This window comes from Pantherophis guttatus, chromosome 11 (genome assembly GCF_059756535.1).
Source record: "Pantherophis guttatus breed Tessera chromosome 11, ASM5975653v1, whole genome shotgun sequence".
In the NCBI taxonomy this organism is placed as follows: domain Eukaryota; kingdom Metazoa; phylum Chordata; class Lepidosauria; order Squamata; family Colubridae; genus Pantherophis; species Pantherophis guttatus.
In genome coordinates, this window is record NC_142073.1 from 23,521,618 (window position 1) to 23,544,507 (window position 22,890).

Below are 22,890 nucleotides of genomic sequence, written 5' to 3' on the forward strand. Positions count from 1 at the left end.
GATGAGGGGACTGGAGGCTAAAACATAGGACGAACGGTTGCAGGAACTGGGCAGGGCTAGTCTAGTGAAGAGAAGGACCAGGGGAGACATGATAGCAGTGTTTCAATATTTGAGGGGCTGCCACAGAGAGGAGGGGGGGTCAACCTGTTTTTGCAAAGCACCTGAAGGCCAGACAAGGAATAATGGATGGAAATTGATCAAGGAGAGATTCAACCTGGAAATAAGGAGAAATTTTCTGACAGAGAACAATCAACCGGTGGAACAGAAGTTGCCTTCAGAAGTTGTGGGGGCTTCGTCACTGGAGGCTTTCAAGAAGAGACTGGACTGCCATCTGTCAGAAATAATGTAGGGTCTGTTTGGGCAGGGGGGTTGGACTAGATGACCTCCAAGGTCCCTTCCAACTCTGTGAATCTATCTATATGTCTATCTTTCTGCTTTGGATGGGCCACCCACAAACAAGACAAGGACGAGGCTCAAGGGAAAAGCAATTTTAATGCATTCATTGCCTTCTCTCCTTCTCCAAGGTTCAGAGACATCAGTTATTGGCCATGATCTGCTCCGCCCAGTCACTCAAGGCGCTGACCCGACCATAGACAGCTGGCATGGAGGTCGAGCAGCGGCCGCTACCCCAAGAAACGATGCCCACTAATTTCCAAATGTTGCCGCTCTGACATACCAGCGGTCCACCAGAGTCACCCTGTAGATAACAAAAACAAATAAAAAAGATTTGAGTTTCTTGGAGACCCCACTTTTTTTCCCTGTCAGGCAGAATTTTAGTGGCCCCAATTTTCCCCACTTGACAACTGGAAGCCAAAAGATCTTGCAGGTTTTAGCTGAAATGTGGGCTTAAAGCATGTTGTGCTTTAAGAACCAAGTTAGTAAAAAAAACACCAACTGCTACATTTGTGCCACCCGCTAAACTTGTCTATGTAGTGTAAACCTGGTTAGTTTCGATGTGGCTTGTTAAAACTAGCCCACTTTAGTAGATTATCGTGCAAGACTTGAATAACTGAGAAATTGGGGTGAATGATTAATCCAACTATGTGTGTTATGAACACAACTACTGTTTTTTTTATAAGTCATCCTTCAACATGGGAAAAATGATAAATCCCAGCTGACCCAAGGCCACTGGCTCCCCCCTGTTGGAAGAAATATCCAGGTCATGGTTCAAACCAGGAGAAAGGCACTGGAGACAAAATGGAGGCTGGAGGCTGATTGAAAAGATGGTTCAATGATGAAGCAGAACCACCAAGCACATGGTTCTGGGCAGCTGACCACATGGAGTTGAGAGTGAGGGGTTTTTATACCTTCTCTTGGGCTTTGGATTTGAGCTTCCTGTTCCTGTGCAAGAACATGTATTCTATTGGCTGTTGTCCGACTCTCATGGGGCCACGTGGGGTCATGTTTGTCTGAGCTAAGCTTGGTTGAAGTTTGGCTGATGCAATGAAGGGGCTTGTTGGGCAATTCCTATTGTGGCTGAGGTCTAATCCTACCTGTGTTCAGACCTTGCTGCAGGGAATTTGCTTATGAATAGAGCTATCTATCTCTTTACCTCTTAAGTGCTGACATCTGCTGAGGGCCATTGAGAAAGGTAGGGGCTGCTTTCCAAGAGCATGTTTCTCCATTTCTCCCTTTAGGGAAATACAATATTCTGCCTTTTTAATACTTCTGAAAATATTTCACTCTTCTAGGAGAGGGGTGGGTGCTAACTTTCTACACCCCCCCAAAAAAATGTTGGGTTCGAACTTACAGTAATTGCAGGCAGCTGAATGTTAATAACAGGCTATTAGTCTGCTGCCCCACCAGGCTCAGTGATTAACTCTGTTAATCTGTTAAATCCCATCTATTTTAAACCCGATCTAGACAACTCTAATCCTTCGGTGCCCTCTAGTGGAGACGTGGAGGACTGCAGCCCAAATATAGCAGCTTAAAGTTGCTGAGGTTTCGATTTTTGCAACCCCAATAAGAATAGCCTAAAAAACCAGAGATGAGCAAATGGAGGAGATTTGGGGGGGGGGGTGCACGCTCACCATACATGAAGAAGAGCCCGCCGCACCTGCACAGATCATCGAATCAGTGATTTTGTTGCCCCAAAATTCCATGCACTGCTGAGTGGACAGGAGAGGCAGGGCTGTCTGTTGCAACTTGCACGGGGTGTCGAAAGCTGCAAGAGAAAAAAGATTAAATCAGCAGCCAGAAGGTTTCCGGTGTAAAGGATCTGATCCATCTTTGGCTGCTCCCTGGCCTCCCCTGAGCTCAGCACTCATCCCAGAAGGCTGATCAGCTACTCCGTGCTCAATTTTTCTTAGCCTTCCCACCCCCTCCCCAGATCCCTCTTTGCATCATACTGGGAATACAACAACACACATTTGGCCTATTATTGCAACCTGAAGTGCTTGCAGTGGACAGAGAGAAATCCACTTATCTTCCTATTTCCCCTGCCTTCCCTTCCTCTGTTAGTTCCCATCAGCTGAATTTTAAATGTAAACTTTTCAGGGCAGGCAGGATTTAAGTTTTTGTACTTCAATGCCATGCAGAAAATAACTTAATTGTTGAGTTGTTGATTTCAGCAAGGAGAAACTAGCAAGCTTCTCTTCTCTTCTCTTCTCTTCTCTTCTCTTCTCTTCCCTTCCTCTCCTCTCCCCTTCCCTCCTCACCCCTCCTTCCTCTCCCCTCTATTCCTGTCTCACTTTCACCTTTTCCCTTTCCTTCTCTTTTTCATCCCTTCCCTTCTCCACTCCTCCCTTCCTCTCTTCTCCCCTTCCCTCCTCACCACTCCCCTCCTTCCTCTCCCCTCTATTCCTGTCTCACTTTCACCTTTTCCCTTTCCTTCTCTTTTTCATCCCTTCCCTTCTCCACTCCTCCCTTCCTCTCTTCTCCCCTTCCCTCCTCACCACTCCCCTCCTTCCTCTCCCCTCTATTCCTGTCTCACTTTCACCTTTTCCCTTTCCTTCTCTTTTTCTTCCCTTCCCTTCCCTTGGCACTGAGGTGCCACTTATCCCCTCAGGTTGTACAATACACCTCCCTACTCCTTGGTGAAGTGTGAGAAGAATTCCTTCACTCACTGGGAGCAGAGATCCCTTCTCTGGATCCTGGAGATCCTGGCTGCCAGGAGAAATCGGTGGTCTTCAGACCGACAGGAGCTTGTGGGACTGAGGGATGCTGAGCTTCTTAATTTTGATGAGTCCAATTCTCCAACTTACAGGTTGAGCTGCCGAGATATTTTTTGCTGTGCTTAGCTGGTCTCTTTGCAGTTGTACATTAAATAAAACTCCAGGTGACTTATATGGACCTAATGAATCTTTCTTGGGAGCAGAAGAGGACTTTTCCCATTGCTGCCTTCCAGATTTTGTCTGTCCTAGATCTGGCCATGTTTAGCCAAAGCTGGTTAGGTTAACCCTCTTTTCACCGCTTCCCTACTGCATGCTACTTTCAATCCAAAGCAGGAGGAAGAAGCAGCCCCCTCAATAACCAAGATTCCTCTCAGACCTACCATTGTAGCGCGTCTTGCCCCAGCCACTGGTGACACAAATGTCCCCACTCTGGAAGGAGTCTGTGGCATCGGTCAGGCACACGGGAGACACGGTCTCAGTGAACCTGGCAGGGGTGGCCAGTTTGATGAGGGCGATGTCATTGTTGATATTCCCGGAGTCCCACTCAGGGTGGACAAAGACCTGGTGGGAGAAGAGAAAAGCTGTTAAGGCTGCAAGAAGGAGATGATGATGTGGAGGAAGTCCCTTCTGGCTTATCTTTGCTTATGGGTTTACCCAGGGGTGAAATGTAAAATTTGTTACTACTGGTTCTGTGGGCATGGCTTGGTGGGGCGGGGTAAGGTGACTGGGTGGACGTAGCCAACTTTTCTTTTTTTTTTTTTACTCTTCAAAGCATTTTTTCTAATGCTTTGAAAAGCCTCTGCCGATCAGGCAACTCAGCTGGGATCGTCAGAGACTTTTCAAAGCATATTTTTTTACCACCTCTTCGGCCAAAAGGTTGCAGAAAAAAATGCTTTGAAAAGCCTCTGATGATCCCAGCTGAGCCACGCGATCATCAGAGGCTTTTTTTTTTTTACTTTTAAAAGCATTTTTTCGTCAGAAGAGGTTGTAAAAAAAATGCTTTTAAAAGTTTTTTTTTAAAAAGCCTCTGATGATTGTGCGGCTCAGCTGGGCATGCACAGGGATTTTTGCTACCGGTTCTCCGAACCATCTGCCGCCATCACTACCGGATCGGGTGACCCTGTCCAAACCGGGAGCATTTCACCCCTGGGTTTACCAATCACCCTTGGCCAGCTTTTGATTTCCAGATCCGGAAATCAAAGTTATGCAAGCTAATACGACTTTTGATATGAAGTGATAGTAAGAGAATATAGAATAACGGAGTTGGAAGGGATCTTGGGAATCTTCTAGTCCAGCCACCTGCTCAAGCAGGATCTCCTATACCATTCTGGACAAATGACTTCTTGCAACCGTTCTTCATGATTTAGCCTCCAGTCTCCTAATCATCTTTGTTGTTCTTCTCTGCACTCTTTCTAGGATCTCAACATCTTTTTTGCATCATGACGGCCAAACTGGATGCAATATTCTAAGTATGGTCTTAGTAAAGCGGTACTAATATGTCAGGTGATCTTGATTCTATCTCTCTGTTAATGCAATTTAGGATTGTGTTGGCTTTTTTGGTTGCTGCTGCGCACGGCTGGCTCATGAATAGAAATAGAAATAGAAATAATAGAAATAGAAATAAATAGAATAGAATAGAATAGAATAGAATAGAATAGAATAGAATAGAATAGAATAGAATAGAATAGAATAGAATAGAATATTGGAATGGAGTAGAATAGAGTAGAATAGAATAGAATAGAATAGAATAGAATAGAATAGAATAGAATAGAATAGAATAGAATATTGGAATGGAGTAGAATAGAATAGAATAGAATAGAATAGAATAGAATAGAATAGAATAGAATAGAATAGAATAGAATAGAATAGAATAGAATATTGGAATGGAGTAGAATAGAATAGAATAGAATAGAATAGAATAGAATAGAATAGAATAGAATAGAATAGAATAGAATAGAATATTGGAATGGAGTAGAATAGAATAGAATAGAATAGAATTAGAATAGAATAGAATAGAATAGAATAGAATAGAATAGAATAGAATAGAATAGAATAGAATAGAATAGAATAGAATAGAATAGAATATTGGAATGGAGTAAAGTAGAGTAGAGTAGAGTAGAGTAGAGTAGAATAGAATAGAATAGAATAGAATAGAATAGAATATTGGAATGGAGTAGAGTAGAATAGAATAGAATAGAATAGAATAGAATAGAATAGAATATTGGAATGGAGTAAAGTAGAGTAGAGTAGAGTAGAGTAGAATAGAATAGAATAGAATAGAATAGAATAGAATAGAATAGAATAGAATATTGGAATGGAGTAGAGTAGAATAGAATAGAATAGAATAGAATAGAATAGAATAGAATAGAATAGAATAGAATAGAATAGAATAGAATATTGGAATGGAGTAAAGTAGAGTAGAGTAGAGTAGAGTAGAGTAGAGTAGAATAGAATAGAATAGAATAGAATAGAATAGAATAGAATAGAATAGAATAGAATAGAATAGAATAGAGCTGGAAGGGACCTTGGAGGTCTTCTAGTTCAGGGGTCACCAACCTTTCGGGCCTCAGGGACCACTAAATTCATAATTTTAAATTCTGCAGACCACTAATATGATCTGCCTAATGACTGGCTGGGTGGGCGTGGCTAGGTGGTCATGTGACTGGATGGGTGTAGCCAATTCAATGTCACTCACGTCAAGGAGCACCTTGCCAACCTCTACTTGCCCCTCCCCTCCCACCCACTCATCACCTGTCTGCCTGGGCTCCAGAGGTGGGTTTCAGCAGGTTCTGACCAGTTCTGGAGAACCGATAGCAGAAATTTTGAGTAGTTCGGAGAACCAGTAGTAAAAATTCTGACTGGCCTCACCCCCATCTATTCTCTGCCTCCTAAATTCCAGCTGATCAGGAGGAAATGGGGAATTTGCAGTATCCTTCCCCTGCCACGCCCCCCAAGCCACACCCACAGAACCGGTAGTAAAAAAATTTGAAACCCACCACTGCTGGGCTCCATAGGGCCCCAACAGGAAGCAGTTGTTGGTGCTAAGCAGCCACCACGAGAAAGAGTTGTCAAAACAGCTGGCTCAGTTCAAATTGGATCTGGCCGAGAAGGAGGCTCAGCAGAAGCACCTCACTGAGGACTAGGAGCATAGGCTTTCCAAGCAGAGGGAAGACCTGAGGGGGTGCAAGGCCAGGTACCAGCGCCTGGAGGCTCAGCGGGCTGAGATGGTCAGCCGGTTCCAGTCCATGATGCAGTCCCACTGGAACAAGGCCCTCCGGCTCTTTACCACCAGCAGCACTTCCCTCCAGCCTTCGCCCAAAGCTCCACACCAGGAGGCTGAAGCAGACCCCAAGTCGGAATTTCTGCCCCCCTCCAACCCGCACAAAAAGACCCCCGAAGGGGGAGACTCTGCAGCAACACAAACGTTCATTGCACGTATCTGTCCTAGGGGCCCCGGATTTAGTGCAATATAAAAAATGCAAATATTTTTTTCTGCAGACCACCAAAATTTTCTCACGGACCACCAGTGGTCCAGACCATCAGACATGTGACTGTCTAGACCCATGATGGCGAACCTTGGCACCCGTGCCACAGGTGGCACGTGTAGCCATATTGATGGGCACGTGAGCTCAGCTGATTTTCGGGCCTTCTGAGCAAGTTGGCAAACGGGCTGTTTCTGGCATCTGGAGGGCCTCTGGGGCTGGTGTGTGGGGAAGACTGTTTTTGCCCTCCCCAGACTCCTAGAAAGGCTCTGGAGCCTGGGGACAACAAAAAACGGGCCTTCCGGGCCATCGCATGCCAGGAGCGGGGGTGGTGGTGTGTCACATGCGCATGGGCAGGGGTGGGGTGCATAGAATTATGGATGTGGGCATGCACATGCGTGACACCCCCCCAACTCCTGGCACGCAAAGGCAAAAAGGTTAGTCATCACTGGTCTAGACTCTTCTTAAAAGAGTCTAGACCTTCTTCATCCTCCAGTGATGGAGCACCCATGATTTCTGGTGGCAAGCTGTTCCACTGGTAAATTGTCCTCACTGTTAGGAAGTTTCTCCTTAATTCCAGGTTGCTTCTCTCTTTGGTTAGTTTCCATCCATTGTTTCTTGTCCTGCCCTCTGGGGCTTTGGAGAATAATTTGATCCCCTCTTCTTTGTGGCAGCCCCTCAAATACTGGAACCCTGCTATCATGTCACCCCTAATCCTTCTTTTCTTTAGACCAGCCAAAGCCAAATTTCAGTTATTGACTGCAAGATCCCTGTCACAGTTACCGCTATTGAGCCAGGATTCACCTAATCTGTACCTGTCCACATTTGGTTTTTCTTGTCTAAGGGTAAAACCTTATTTTTCTCTACACTGAATTTCATTTTGTTAGATAGGGCCCCGTGTTCAAGTCTGTCTAGATCCATCTGAATCTTGAGCATATATTCTGGATGTTGGCTATTCCTGCCAGTTTAATGTCATCTGCAAATCTGGTAAGTTCCCCTTCTATCCTCTCATCTAAATCATTGATGAAGATGTTGAAGAGTACTGGGCCTGAAACAGAACCTTGCGGTATCCCTCTGCATCCTTCCCTCCATGTAGACGTAGTTCCATTTCAGACCACAGGCTGAGTGCAGCTGGTCAGCCAGTTGTGAATCCATCTAATGGTGGTACTGTCTAGCCCACCTTTTCCTAGCTTTCCAAGAAGTAGGCTGTGGTCTACTTTGCCAAAGTACAGATTAACAGAGTTGGAAGGGACCTTGTAGGTCATCTAGTCCAACCCCCCACCCAAGCAGGAGACCCTACACCATTTCTGACAGATGGCAGTCCAATCTCTTCTTGAAAGCCTCCAGTGATGAAGCTCCCACAACTTCTGAAGGCAACTTCTGTTCCACGGGTTGATTGTTCTCACTGTCAGAAAATTCCTCCTTATTTCCAGGTTGAATCTCTCCTTGATCAGTTTCCATCCATTGTTCTTTGTCTGGCCCTCGGGTGCTTTGGAAAATAGCATGACCTCTTCCCTCTGTGGCAGCCCCTCAAATATTGAAAGACTGCTATTATGTCTCTCCTGGTCCTTCTCTTCACTAGACTAGCCCTGCCCAGTTCCTGCAACTGTTCATTGTATGTTTTAGCCTCCAGTCCCCTAATCATCTTGGCTGCTTTTCTCTGCACTCTTTCCAGAGTCTCAGCATCTTTTTTATAGTCTGGTGACCAAAACTGGATGCAGTACTCTAGGTGTGGCCTTACTAAGGCTTTGTAGAGTGGCATTAGTACCTCCCTTGATCTTGACTGTATCCCTCTGTGAATGCAGCTTACTTTGACAACTGGCGACCTCACCCACCTCCTGAACAGCCAGCTTCTGTATGTCCTCTTCGGGAGAGCAGCGGTCAAATTCTCCAAGCACCACAACATCGCTGGTCCTGCAGGAGGCAAACCAAATGTGAATGCCAGGCACACATCAAGAAAGCATGGGCACAGCACGGCTTGGCATCAAGCCTACCCACCTTGCAGAAGTGGGTAGGTGACTTCAACAACCGAGGATTGGGAAGGTGAGATTATGTGCTCAAGAGCTCTCAAACAAACAAGCTGAAGTCCCAGAGAGTCTTCACTTCACTTTAAGGACTTCACTTTCAGGGTGTGGAGTAGTTTGGGTTTCATGGAAGTCCTTCTCTAATCTGAATGTCCTTCTGAGGTGCTGATGCTGTGGATCAGAGGTCTTCAAACTTGGCAGCTTTAAGACTTGTGGACTTCAACTCCCAGAATTCTGTCAGAGAATTCTGGGAGTTGAAGTCCACAAGTCTTAAAGCTGCCAAGTTTGAGGACCTCTGCTGTGGATGATGGGATCACCCCTCAATTTAAAGCTGATTTCATCTTTGCCCTGGGAAATTTAGAATCACAGGTAGTCCTCGACGTACGACCACAGTTAAGCCCAAAATGTAGGTTGCTAAGTGAGACATTTCTTAAGTGAGCTTTGCCCCATTTTACGTTTCTTGCCAGAGTTTTTAAGGGAATCACTGCCGTTGTTAAGTTAGTCACATGGATGTTAAGTGAATCTGGCTTCCCTATGGACTTGTCTTGTCCGAAGTTTGCAAAAAGAGATCACATAACCCTGGGACACTGCAGCCGTCATAAATAGGAGCCAGTTGCAAAACATCCAAATCACGGGACTCGGGGAATGCTGCAACGGTTATAAGTGTGAAAAATGGTCATAAGTTGCTTTTTTCAGTGTCAGTGTAACTTTGAATAGTCACTGAGCGTATTTTGTAAATTGAGGGCTACCTGTATTACCACCCACCTTTTATTAAAGATCAAGAGCAGGGTGAAATCCAGCAGGTTCTGACAGGTTCTGGAGAACCGGTAGCGGAATTTTTGAGTAGTTTGGAGAACCGGCAAATACCACCTCTGGCTGGCCCCAGGAGTGGGGTGGGAATGGGGATTTTGCAGTATCCTTCCCCTGGAGTGGGGTGGGAATGGGGATTTTGCAGTATCCTTCCCCTGGAGTGGGGTGGGAATGGGGATTTTGCAGTACCCTTCCCCTGGAGTGGGGAGGGAATGGGGATTTTGCAGTATCCTTACCCTGGAGTGGGGTGGGAATGGGGATTTTGCAGTATCCTTCCCCTGGAGTGGGGTGGGAATGGGGATTTTGCAGTACCCTTCCCCTGGAGTGGGGTGGGAATGGGGATTTTGCAGTATCCTTCCCCTGCCACGCCCACCAAACCATGCCCACAGAACTGGTAGTAAAAAAATTTGGATTTCACCACTGATCAAGAGTGATCTTTTTTTAACCCAATACCACCATGCCTGAACAGCGTTTACAAGTAACAATTACAAAAGGTTCATCTTCCTTTTCTCCCTTGCTTTAGCCACAGGTAGTAAGACATAAAGGTAAAGATTCCCCTCGCACATATGTGCTAGTCGTTCCTGACTCTAGAGGGCGGTGCTCATCTCCGTTTCAAAGCCAAAGAGCCAGCGCTGTCCAAAGATGTCTCTGTGGTCATGTGGTGCCAAAGGCGCACGGAATGCTGTTCCCTTCCCACCAAAGGTGGTTCCTATTTTTCTACTTGCCTTTTTTACCTGCTTTCAAACTGCTAGGTTGGCAGAAGCTGGGACAAGGAACGGGAGCTCACCCCATTACGCGGCGCTAGGGATTCGAACCGCTGAACTGCCGACCTTTCGATCGACAAGCTCTGAATCTTAGCCACTGAGCCACCGTGTCCCTTAAGACATATACACTTGTTATTGCCCCAAATATCTCCCCGACAAGCTCTAGTGCCTGATGCAATTTCCCCACAGCAAGGAAGAAGGGGTGGGGGGGTACTCACGTCATCCCACAATGAGCAGCTGTCACCACCCAGTTCTCGTTAACCAGAGAACCACCGCAGAAATGCCATCCGCTTGGCTCCTGCGAGGAAAGCCAACACAAAGACAGTGTGAGACCCACATCAGGCTGTAGTAGCCTGCAAGATGGAGAGCTGTTGTCAGCTAAACAAGGCCATGATGGATCCAGTAATCTGAGCCTCCTGTTCAGGTCCTTCTGGAACAAGTAGCCTGCCCTGACCTCTCTGGATTTAAATGCCTTCCTCCCCAAATGGGGAGTTGAGAATCAAGACTAGACAATTTAGAATAGAACAGAGATGGATGGGACCTTGGAGGTCTTCTAGTCCAGCCCCCTGCTCAAGCAGCAGAACCTAGACCATTTCAGATAAGACAGTCTCTTCTTAAAAACTTCCAGTGATGGAGCATCCATGATTTCTGGAGGCAGGCAGTTCCACTGGTTAATTGTTCTCACTGTTAGGAAGTTTCTCCTTAATTCCAGGTTGCTTCTCTCTTTGGTTAGTTTCCAACCATTGTTTCTTGTCCTGCCCTCTGGGGCTCTGGATAATTTATTTATTTATTTATTTATTTATTTGTCATATTTCTATGCCGCCCACTCTCCGAGGACTCTGGGCATCTTACAACAATCGACAGTATACTAAATAGCATATTGCCCCCTAACAATCTGGGTCCTCATTTTACCCACCTCGGAAGGATGGAAGGCTGAGTCAACCTTGAGCCGGTGAGATTTGATCCGCTGATCTGCTGAACTAGCAGTCAGCTGAAGTAGCTGCAGTACTGCACTCTAACTACTGCGCCACCTCGGCTCTGTATAATAATTTGATAATTATTATATATTATAATGATTTGATAATTATTATATATTATAATGATTTGATAATTATTATATATTATAATAATTTGATAATTATTATATATATAATGATTTGATAATTATTATATATTATAATATTGATAATTATTATATATTATAATGATTTGATAATTATTATTATATTATAATGATTTGACCCCCTTCTTTGTGGCAGCCCCTCAAATACTGGGATGCTGCTATCATGTCCCCCCAATCCTTCTTTTCTTCAAACTAGCCTGACCCAAATCCTGCAGCTGTTCTTCGTAAGTTTTAGTCTCCAGGGGCCTTTGATCATCTTAGTTCAATGTTTCTCAAACTTAATAGCTTGAAGATGGGTGGACTTCAATTCCCAGAATCCCCCAGCCAGCAGCGCTGGCTGGGGGATTCTGGGAGTTGAAGTCCACCCATCTTCAAGCTTCCAAGGTTGAGAAACACTGTCTTAGTGGCTCTTCTCTGAACTTCTTCCAAAGTCTCAACATCTTTTTTGTAGTAGGGTGACCAAAATTGGTTGCAGGATTCCAGGTGTGGCCTTACTAAGATTTTCTAAAAGCGGCACTAATGGAAGAATCAGTGTCCTGCAGCAGCAGAACTGAGGCCTTGGATTCCAGCTTTTGGGGTGAAACGGAAGGGAGAGGCCCACCCATCTGAGTGAGATAAGGAAATGAAAAATGCAGGGGTGCCGGGTCCCCCTATGGTTTAAACTCCAATTGATAGAAAACTTCACACATGCACGTCCATACACGAAAATAACACAGCCTTAAAAAAAAGAAAAAGAATTTTGTCTTTCCTTAGGCAAGAGCTTGGTATGCGATGCCCACGAAAAGCAAAAGATGGCACTATCGCAGCTGCCATTGTGGCATTTCTGACCACACGCCACAGCTATTCCTGCATGTGTTTTTGTGTGTGTGTGTATGTGTCAGGGGAGGGGTGAAAAAATGTGGAAGAGGCTGCCGAAAGGCAAGCACAGAAGAATCAAGACTGGACTGGGTGCTCCAATCTACGATTTTAAAAAAATCAGAAGGGAAACTGGGGAGACCATATGGAAGGAGGAAACGGAAGAGAAGGCCATCTGGAGGCCTCATAAAATGTTGTGCAGAAGGCGTGCCAAGGATACAATAAAACCTTGGGATGGAAACGCTTGGATGGTCATACCCTGTGTTAGGGTGTACTAACTCATTTGCACATTGAAAGGTTGCGTAAGCGGAAACCTGATTCTACTGAAATTTTAACAGATTAACAGAGTTGGAAGGGACCTTGTAGGTCATCTAGTCCAACCTCCCACCCAAGCAGGAGACCCTACACCATTTCAGACAAGTGACAGTCCTGTCTCTTCTTGAAAGCCTCCAGTGATTCCTTCCCTCCCAGTCTCTCCTTCAAGGTCAGCGGCTGAATGCAAGAGAAACACGCAGGGCTTGGGAAGGAGGGGGTCTTGGAAGGAAGCAACATCCAGTCTGGTACACACACACACACACACACACACACACCGGTGCAGCCACAGGAGTTTTTGTGCGCCTGCATGTGGATTGACACAAGGAGCAGAGCAGAGCAGAGCAGAGCAGAACAGAATAATAGACTTGGAAGGGACCTTGTAGGTCATCTAGTCCAACCCCCCGCCTACACAGGAGACCCTAGACCATTTCAGACAGATGGCAGTCCTGTCTCTTCTTGAAAGCCTCCAGTGATGAAGCTCCCACAACTTCCGAAGGCAACTTCTGTTCCATCAGTTGATTGTTCTCACTGTCAGAAAATTCCTCCTTATTTCCAGGTTGAATCTCTCCTTGTTCAGGTTCCATCCATTATTCCTTCTCTGGCCTTCAGGTGCTTTGGAAAATAGCTTGACCCCCCTTCCTCCTCTCTGTGGCAGCCCCTCAAATATTGGAAGATGCTATCATGTCTCCCCTGGTCTTTCTCTTCACTAGAATAGCCATGCCCAGTTCCTGCAACCGTTCTTCGTATGTTTTAGTCTCCAGGCCTTTGATCATTTTAGATAGATTCAGATTAACAGAATTGGAAGGGGCCTTGTAGGTCATCTAGTCCAACCCCCCACCCAAGCAGGACACTCTATACCATTTCTGACAAATGGCAGTCCAATCTCTTCTTGAAAACCTCCAGTGATGAAGCTCCCACAACTTCTAAAGGCAACTTCTGTTCCATCGGTTGATTGTCTGGAAATTTCTCTGTCAGGAAATTTCTCCTTATTTCCAGATTGAATCTCTCCTTGTTCAGTTTCCATCCATGTTTCCTTGTCTGGCCTTCGGGTGCTTTGGAAAATAGCTTGGCCCCCTTCCTCCTCTCTGTGGCAGCCCCTCAAATGTTGGAAAACTGCTCTCATGTCTCCCCTGGTCCTTCTCTTCCCTAGACTAGCCATGCCCAGTTCCTGCAACCGTTCTTCGTATGTTTTAGCCTCCAGTCCCCTCATCATCCTGGTTGCTCTTTAGGATACCTATTTGGACTCAGGTTTAGCTCTGTGGCCTGTGCATTCTGTGCATGGTCAGAGGCTCTGCAAGCTCTTTAGTCAAGCCCTGCGACATCAGTTGAAAGCTTCTGAAAGAGAAAGCATCAAGCAAGAGGCAAGGTAACCATTCCTTCCCCGCGCCCATTACCTGTAAAGACACCTGCCAAGACCACGATCCGGGCACTGCATCCTCCCCGTTGACGATACGGGAGTGGCCTGTGATGACAGGCTTAATGGCAGGATCCCCGCAGGCTGGAAGCAACAAAGAAAATCATCTTTCCCGAATTCTACAATTTGCTTTCAGTTAGTGGCCATCAATGTCGACCTAGGAATAATACAGACGGAAGCAGCCAGCAGCCCCTGACGATGGACGCAGCCTCTCCACGGTCATGGGATCAAAATTTGGGCACTTAGCAGCTGGCATGGATTGATGACGGATACAGAATCCTGGAATTGTGTCCTCGCCATCTGCAATCTTCCCAGCCAGCCGATGACGAGCAAAGTCCAGGGGGGAAAGCTGCCTTTGCAGCTATAGAATATAATAGATAATAGATAATAGATAATAGATAATAGATAATAGATAATAGATAGATAGATAGATAGATAGATATAGATATATAGATATAGATATAGATATAGATATAGATATAGATATAGATATAGATATAGATAATAGATATGGAATGGAATGGAATAGAATAGAATAGAATAGAATAGAATAGAATAGAATAGAATAGAATAGAATAGAATAGAATAGAATAGAATAGAATAGAATAGAATAGAATAGAATAGAACTGGAAGGACCTTAGAGGTCTTCTAGCCGAACCCCCTGCTTAGGCAGGAAAGTCTGTACCATTTCAGACAAATGGTTGTCCAATCTCTTCTTTAAAACTTTCAGTGTTGGAGCATTCATAACTTCTGGAGGCAAGTTGTTCCACTGGTTAATTGTTCTAATCATCAGGAAATTTCTCCTTAGTTCTAAGTTTCTTCTCTCCTTGATTAGTTTCCACCCATTGCTTTTTCTCCTGCCTTCAGGTGCTTTGGAGAATAGCTTGACTCCCTCTTCTTTGGGGCAGCCCCTGAGATATTGGAAGATTACTATTGTGTCACGCCTGGTCCTTCTTTTCATCAAACTAGACATACCCAGTTCCAGCAACCGTTCTTTATATGTTTCAGCCTCCAGTCCCCTAATCATCTTTATTGCTCTTGCCAGCTAGTTGGCCGACCAAACCTTGGATAATTCAGCCAGGGTTGGGGAGGACATTCCTCACCTCAAAGACTGTAGAAAAATTCACAATGGGTTGGATACTTACAGTTACGGGGTGGCAGAGAAAAAGCAGCTGTGGCACTGAAAAATGCCAGACAGGTTAAGAACCACAACGCAGCCATGTTTGAACCTTCTGAGTCAGCAGCTTAGTAGAAGGGAAGGTACAGATGCTGCTACTTTTATACTGTGTATGTACGGGGGAAGTTTTCAAAGATTTGTATACCCAACATACAACATTCTGCTAAGTTTTCCATTGCAGCCTGTGACACAGGAGTAGTCCAGGACAAATACGTCCATGGGAATGGACACACCGGTCTCTTGATAATATGATCAATAATTGGCAGGAGCTTGGACTTAGGAAGATATTCAGAGAGATCTCAGCTAAATTAAATTTCTTGGCCACTCAAGATGTCTCCAAAAAACCCCACCAAATTGTTGGAAATGTAATTATCAACAAGGGACATACTACCACATGTGGTGGACATGTCCCAAAGCCAGAGAGGTTAAAAATTAAAAAGTGGTTGGAGGAAATTATTGAACTAAAAATTGACATAAAACCAGAGTTATTTCTTCTGGGTATTATAAAAGGAAAGATGAGTAAAGAAATTCGATTCCTTATGCTACATATAATTACGGCAGTCAGAATATCATTTGCCCAAAACTGGAAATAACAACACGCTCCATCAAACACAATGTTTATAAAAAAGGTGCTAGAATGTGCAGAAATGAACAAATTAACGATGGAATTATGGGACAAAGAGGAAACAGTATATTATGAGACATGGAATAGGTAGTTTAACTGGCTGGAAAAGAAGTCTAAAATCAATGTATAGTGAATGTTAAGAGAAGATAAACAGAAGGAAAAAATATATATTTAGAGTGTAGTAGTTATGTATATATTGTATATATATTAGATAAATAAATACTTAAGAAATAAGAATGTATATGTACACAATAAGCCGAAGGATATGATGAATTTAAGAAAAAAATCCGATAACGGAGAGCTGTAAAAGTGTAACTGTGATTTTAAATGTGAAAAATGTTGAATAAAAATTATTTTTTTAAAAAAAATAAATAAATTCCTTGGCCACTGTGTTGGAGACAATCAGAAGATTCTGGGTACCTTTCCCTTTCTCTTGGACCTTGCAAAGAGAGGCAAACAGAGCCACATTGGTCTGTGGGTGGTGGGAAATTGAGAATCCACAGATGTCAATATATTTCAGTCAATCTATCAATCAATCAGAATAGAGCTGGAAGGGCCCTTGGAGGTCTTCTAGTCCAGCCCCCTGTACAGTACAATTTGAGACAAGTGGCTGTCCAGTGTCTTCTTAAAAACATCCAGAGTTGGAGCATTTATAACTTCTGAAGGCAAGCCCTTCCACTGATTAATTGTCCTCACTGGCAGGAAATTTCTCCTTAGTTCCAGGTTGCTTCTTTCCTTGATTAGTTTCCATCCATTGCTTCTTCTCCTGCCTTCAGCTGCTTTGGAGAATAGGTTGACCTCCCTCTTCTTGATGGCAACCCCTCAAATGCTGGAATGCTGCTATAGTATCGCCCCCTAGTCCTTCTTTTCTCTGGAAAAGAATATATCTAGATAATATATCTGGATAATCTATCTATCTATCTATCTATCTATCTATCTATCTATCTATCTATCTATCTATCTATTTATTGGTTCGATTTATATGCCGCCCTTCTCCAGAGACTCAGGGCGGCTTACAATGCCTTCATACTTTTGTATATATCTGCTTAGTAGGGCTTTGCCCCCCCCCCAAGCGGTGTTCTTTTTTATACAAAGTCAGCTTATTGCCCCCACAATCCGGGTCCTCGTTTTACCTACCTCGGAAGGATGGAAGGCTGAGTCAACCTTGAGCCTGGTGAGATTTGAACTTGCAATAATTGCAGGCAGCTGGTGTTACTTAACAGCACTTTAGTCTGCTGCGCCTCCAAGGCTCTTCTAGATAAACTATGACAAGTCGCTACAGTAAAACAAAGCAAAAATGCACCATCCTTAAATGTGTCCAACAACCAGCTGGAGTTTAACATTTGGCTGTAGAAAGTTAGCACCCATTTCTTCCAATGTGGTTTAAAGTGGGAAAATGCATCATGTTACCTTTATTAAGGTCTTCTTCTCCAGTTTCCCCCAGGAGATTTCTGGGAATCAACATTTGACTGCAAATGGTAGATGTGGAAGACCCACTGACCTTCCACCAGGGGTTTGATGCATCTACCGGCTGAACTTTAGTGCCCATAGATGGCATTCACCGTCAGTATCAAAGGCCTGGCACAGTAACCCCAACCGGTGGCCATTAAGGTGCTCTTAGGCATTTCTACTGCAGCAGCCGAAGGCCCAGGTTTCAGGATGCCCGCAGGGTACGGTCAGAAAAGCCGAGATGGCAGTGACAATGGTGCAATTAAACGTCTGCCTGCCTTTATGGGTATTTATTTTTATTTGTTTCTATAAATAATTATTTTTACAAGGAACTCAAAATGGCAAACATATCCAGCACACCTTCTTCTTCTTCCTATTTTCCCCAGGTGGGTTGGGGTTGAGGTGGGTTGGTTTTTATTTATTTATTTTTTTTAGTTTAATTTATATGCCGCCCTTCTCCGGAGACTCAGGGCGGCTTACAATGCGTTAAGCAATAGCCTTCATACTTTTGTATATTTATACAAAGTCATCTTATTACCCCCACAAACTGGGTCCTCATTTCACCTACCTTAGAAAGGATGGAAGGCTGAGTCAACCTTGAGCCTTGGTGAGATTCGAACCAGCAGTAGTTGCAGACAGCTGGATATTAATTACAATGCATTAGTCTGCTGAGCTACCCAGGCTCCTTTTTGAGAGAGAGGTTCAGAGAGAAGGACTGGCCTAAAGTCACCCAGCTGCCTTTCATGCCTGAGATGGGACTGGACTTCACCATCTCTTGGTTCCTAGGGATATCAGAAGTCCACAAGTCTTAAAGTGGCCAAGTTTGGTGGCCTTGATCTGGAGGGTACCCAGTTTGGGGATAGTAGCTTTAAAAACACAGAGGAGCAGTAAATGCATTAGCAAAACTAAACCTGGCCTTGAAATATTTAATATTTGAAATAGAAGAGTGCCTCTAGAGCAGAGGATTTGAAAGCTGCTCCAGCAGTGAATTCCTGTTGCTATCTGTAAGGTAATATAGATATCGCTTCCCTTAAGGCATTCTGTTCTTGTTTTTCCTAATTGGTCTCTAATATTCTTGTGCATCCCAGGGAGATGTACCGTTAAAAAATATGAAGTATAAATAAATAAAAATTATAGGTGGCAGAGGTAGAAGATTTGGCTCACATCCTACAGTAGTGGCCAAAATTGTGGAAACCTTTTGGGAAAAGTGTATTTTCTAAAACTAGCTAATAACACCACTTTTTTTTTTTTTGAGTAGTACCATAAAGTTATATATCAATGGAAAGATAAATGAATCAAGAATGTAATGCCATAACTTTTATGAAGGATTTGCTATTAGAATAGCAGTGACGGTATAAAGATGAAAAATGAAACACGTAGAAATAAGATACACAAAAATAATCACCATGTCAGTTGATACTTCGTTGGGTAACCTTTAGCATGAATGACGGCCTTACAACATCTTCCCATGGAGTGAACCAAGTCTTTTAGTTCTGCAGCTGTTATCATGTGAAACCAAGATTGAATGATTGCTTCTATTAACTGGGTTTTATTGCTGGGTCGCTTCTGACTAACAAGTTTCTTTAATCGGCTCCATACATTTTCCATTGGGTGAAGGTCTGGGCTCTTCCCAGGCCATTCCAGCAGTGGAATAGGATTATCCTGAAACTCCCCAAAAAAGTGGTGTTATTAGCCATCAAATCTCAAAAATACACTTTTTCCCAAAAAGGTTTCCACAGTTTTGGCCACTACTGTATTTGATTGTTGCAGTATAAGAGGGTGAGAGATACCTTGGTATAGATCAGCTCCCGGTTCGCACTGGTTCCCAAGAACTGGTAGTAAAAATTTTTAGTAGTTCAGAGAACCGGTAATAATCTTGGCTGGCCACGCCCCCAACCGGTCCCTGGCCTGGTCGCCGCTCGCTTACCCCGCCCACCTCATCAGAAGCTTTTTTTTTTTTTTTACTTTTAAAAGCATTTTTTCTACAACCTCTTCGGCTGAAAAAATGCTTTTAAAAGTTTTTTAAAAAGCTTCTGATGATCGCGCGGCTCAGCTGGGATCGTCAGAGGCTTCTAAAAGCATTTGTTTCTGCAACCTCTTAAGGTTGTAGAAAAAATGCTTTTAAAAGTAAAAAAAAAAGGTGGCCACGCCCACCCAGTCACATTAACCCCCCAAGCCACACCCACAAAATAAGCCACGCCCACAGAACCGGCAGTAAAAAAATTTAGAACCCACCCCTGGTATAAATATTAAACGAAAGACCCATTGGGAACCCCATATCAAAACAACTTACCTTATGTGGGGCCAGAATTCGAAAACAACATTTAAACACAGCACGGGACTTAAGCAAAATGGTTCCGTTGAGATTGGCGTATGTGGGACTGATTGGGGTAGATTGTAGGGGTGACACTGAAATATAATTTTATCATATTTTCTTTATCCATATATTAAATTGTTGTATTTTACTCCAATTTCATTTTAAATTGTATTTTATTCCCATCCCATTTTAAATTGTTTTTATCGGATTTTAGTAATAATTTGTGTTTGGAACTCTGCACTTTGATATGACCCATGGGCTAATCAATAAAGTAAGCTAACTAACTAAAAAGTATAGGTGCTGTTAAAGAAAACTTATGGAAAAAAAGAGTGGGAGAATTCTGCAGGGTTGGAGTGGAAGGCAGTGACCTCCAGATCAGCTGTGAAATTCCACGAACGGCACTTGCTTAGTCACAAGCTCTTTCCTGATGCCAGCTTGGTGACAGATGTTAGCAATAGAAAAGGGAGGCTTGTTATCACCTAAACCTGGTCCTCAGAAGCCACCTGGCCTTCTCCTCCCAACAACGCACCTGTTTCCTGCCAGAATATTCACAGCTAAAGTGAACGAACACCTGCTACTCTTATGCAAGAGGTTCTCCCTGCCAATAGCTGGAGATAAACTGGAGATAAGCCACCATCGTCAGCTAACCAATCCTCTCTGTTCCTTTCCAGGAATCAGGTTCAAACCCTTCCAAGTTTCCACAGGTCTCCCTGGATACAAATGAACAGCATCTCCGTTAAAAGATCAGGCCATAGTCATGTTTGGATTTTTGGAATCATCCAGCACTTTCCTTCCTTCCTTCCTTCCTTCCTTCCTTCCTTCCTTCCTTCCTTCCTTCCTTCCTTCCTTCCTTCCTTCCTCCCTCCCTCCCTCCCTCCCTCCCTCCCTCCTTCCTCCTCCCCTTCATCCCTCCCTCCTCCTCTCCTCTTTCTTCCTTCCCTTTCTCCCTCCCTCCCTCCTCCTCCCTTTCCTCCTTCCCTCCTGCTCTCCTCTCCCTTCCTTCCTTTCCTTCCTTCCCTCCCTCCTTCTTCCTCTCTCCCCTCCTTTCCTTCCTCTCTCACTTCCTTTTCTCCTCCCTCCCTCCTTTCCTCTTTAATGTAGGTCGCACAAGCCAACGCAAATAATTGATTCAATAGCCAAGTTTAGTTTAGTTTGTTTTAGTTTTATTGAATTTTTATACCGCCCTACTTCCGAAGGACTCAAGGCGGTGAACAGCCATAAAATAAAACAATATAAATACAAAATTTAAAATAGAATAAAATGAATTAAATAATTTGGCTGAATTTAAAACCCCAATACTTTAAAACCAAATTTAAAATTTCCATTTAAAAAGGGGAAAGACTTAGGTCAGGCCAGCCTGATGAAACAAGAAAGTCTTGAGCACACGACGGAAGGTACGCAGATCCGGGATCCTCCGTATCTCCGGGGGGAGCTCGTTCCAGATAGTAGGTGCCCCCACAGAGAAGGCTCTTCCCCTGGGGGCCGCCAGTTGACATTGTTTGGCCGACGGCACCCGGATTAGGTGGCCGACGGCACCAAGATTAGGTTAAGCACTGAAGAGCCTGTTGTGTGAATCCTACCAATCTCACTTGGGGCTGATAGAGAAGCAGGAGATCTTGCATTCAGAGTTCTTCCCAGTTGCTAACTAAGCCAGCCTTATTTTTGCAAGCCCTGAGTAGCACTTTTTTCTCTTGTTTTCCCCTGAGGATCCCTTGCTGTTATTAAGGAGTCCATGGAATATGTAAAAATATAGGAGGCTACTTGGGCCTGTCTTCTAACCCTTCCAGAGGATTTTCTTACCTTCGTTTCAACCTTTCCAGCCCCTTTCTTGGGAAGTTTCCTTCAGTCTTGGCTCCTGATCTCTCACACACGTGCACTTACTCACCTATACACAGAGGAATACCAACATCATCTTCTTCCCCCATGGAGAGGATTTTGGCTGGATGGAAGCAACTGGATAAGCTGCAAATTGGGGCATCTCAAACTTATTAAATGGGTCATATTAAAAATTTAGGCTTTCTTAATGTCATTAATGACTTAATGACGAGAATTAAATAAAGCCTCACACTGTGCAATTCAGCACAGTTTCCAAAAGGATATATCAAATGAAGAGCTAATTCCATCATTTAGTTGAATCATAAAAAGTTATCCACCGGGAATTCAAACTTTGCTCTCAGGGATCAAGAATGTTCAGGTCCAAGGTAGCCAGAGGGCAACCTGTAAGATACTTCAAAGGTGAAATCAGCTCTGAATCAGGCTCAGTTCCTGAGATCTTCATGGACAGTTTTCTTGGGAAGAACATGAACGTGGCTTCCTTTGGCTTCTTCCAGGATGTCTTGTTGACTTCCCAGCCTAGCCTGTGTCTCTGGGACATGGTGGTGGCCTCCCAAGCCACGAATCTCAGAGGCCACCACCAAGTCTAACCTGCTTAGTATCTGAGCTCAGACAGATCCCTCAAAGTGATTGAAAATTGCCAGGGGACTCAGCTAATTGGGAAGTGGCTTCAAAAAAGATGCTACTGCACTACATATTTCAAGCTATTTGGGGCAATGAAATCTGAAGGGACTTGAAAGAATAGAATAGAATGCTTTATTGGCCAAGTGTGATTGGACACACAAGGAATTTGTCTTGGTGCATACGCTCTCGGTGTACATAAAAGAAAAGATGCATTTGTCAAGAATCATAAGGTACAACACTTAATGATAGTCATAGGGAAACAGTCTATATAAATCGTAAGGATACCAGCAACAAAATTACAGTCATACAGTCATACGTGGAAGGAGATGGATGGTGGGAACAATGAGAAGATTAATAGTAATGCAGACTTAGTGAATAGTTTGACAGTGTTGAGGGAATTGTTTGTTTAACTGAGTGATGGCGTTCGGGAAAAAACTGTTCTTGTGTCTAGTTGTTCTGGTGTGCAGTGCTCTATAGCGTCGTTTTGAGGGTAGGAGTTGAAACAGTTGATGTCCAGAATGCGAGGGGTCTGTAGATATTTTCACAGCCCTCTTTTTGACTCGTGCAGTATACAGGTCCTCCATGGAAGGTAGGTTGGTAGCCATTCTTTTTTCTGCAGCTCTAGTTATCCACTGAAGTCTGTGTCTGTCTTGTTGGGTTGCAGAACCAGACCAGACAGTTATGGAGGTGCAGATGACAGACTCAATAATTCCTCTGTAGAACTGGATCAGCAGCTCCTTGGGCAGTTTGAGCTTTCTGAGTTGGCGCAGAAAGAACATTCTTTGTTGGGCTTTTTTGATGATGTTTTTGATGTTGGGTGTCCATTTTAGGTCTTGAGATATGGTAGAACCTAGAAAAATGAAGGTCTCCACTGTTGATACTGGGTTGTCTAGTATTGTTAGAGGTGGTATTATGGGAGGGTTTCTCCTAAAGTCTACCACCATTTCTATAGTTTTGAGTGTGTT

At 44.0% G+C, this 22,890-nt stretch overlaps 1 protein-coding gene across 1 annotated transcript; it reads right to left on the bottom strand.

Moving 5' to 3' along the window:
- Positions 1–473: 473 nt before the first annotated feature.
- Positions 474–14,196, bottom strand: LOC117670329 (chymotrypsinogen B-like). Its single transcript, XM_034425397.2, has 6 exons — positions 13,881–14,196; positions 10,412–10,491; positions 8,431–8,509; positions 3,494–3,674; positions 2,031–2,164; positions 474–697 (listed from the first exon to the last, which is right to left on the bottom strand). Exons 2-6 carry the CDS (start codon positions 10,414–10,416, stop codon positions 536–538), a joined length of 561 nt encoding a protein of 186 aa, XP_034281288.2. The 5' UTR covers positions 10,417–10,491; positions 13,881–14,196; the 3' UTR covers positions 474–535.
- Positions 14,197–22,890: the final 8,694 nt, after the last annotated feature.

Coding starts and splice junctions, on each gene's coding strand:
- LOC117670329 (XM_034425397.2), bottom strand. Junction 3,675..8,430: donor AGAAGCTGGCTGTTCAGGAG/GTGGGTGAGGTC, acceptor TTCTCCCACCAG/GTCTTTGTCCACCCTGAGTG. Junction 698..2,030: donor CGGGCTCTTCTTCATGTATG/GTGAGCGTGCAC, acceptor TGTTATCTACAG/GGTGACTCTGGTGGACCGCT.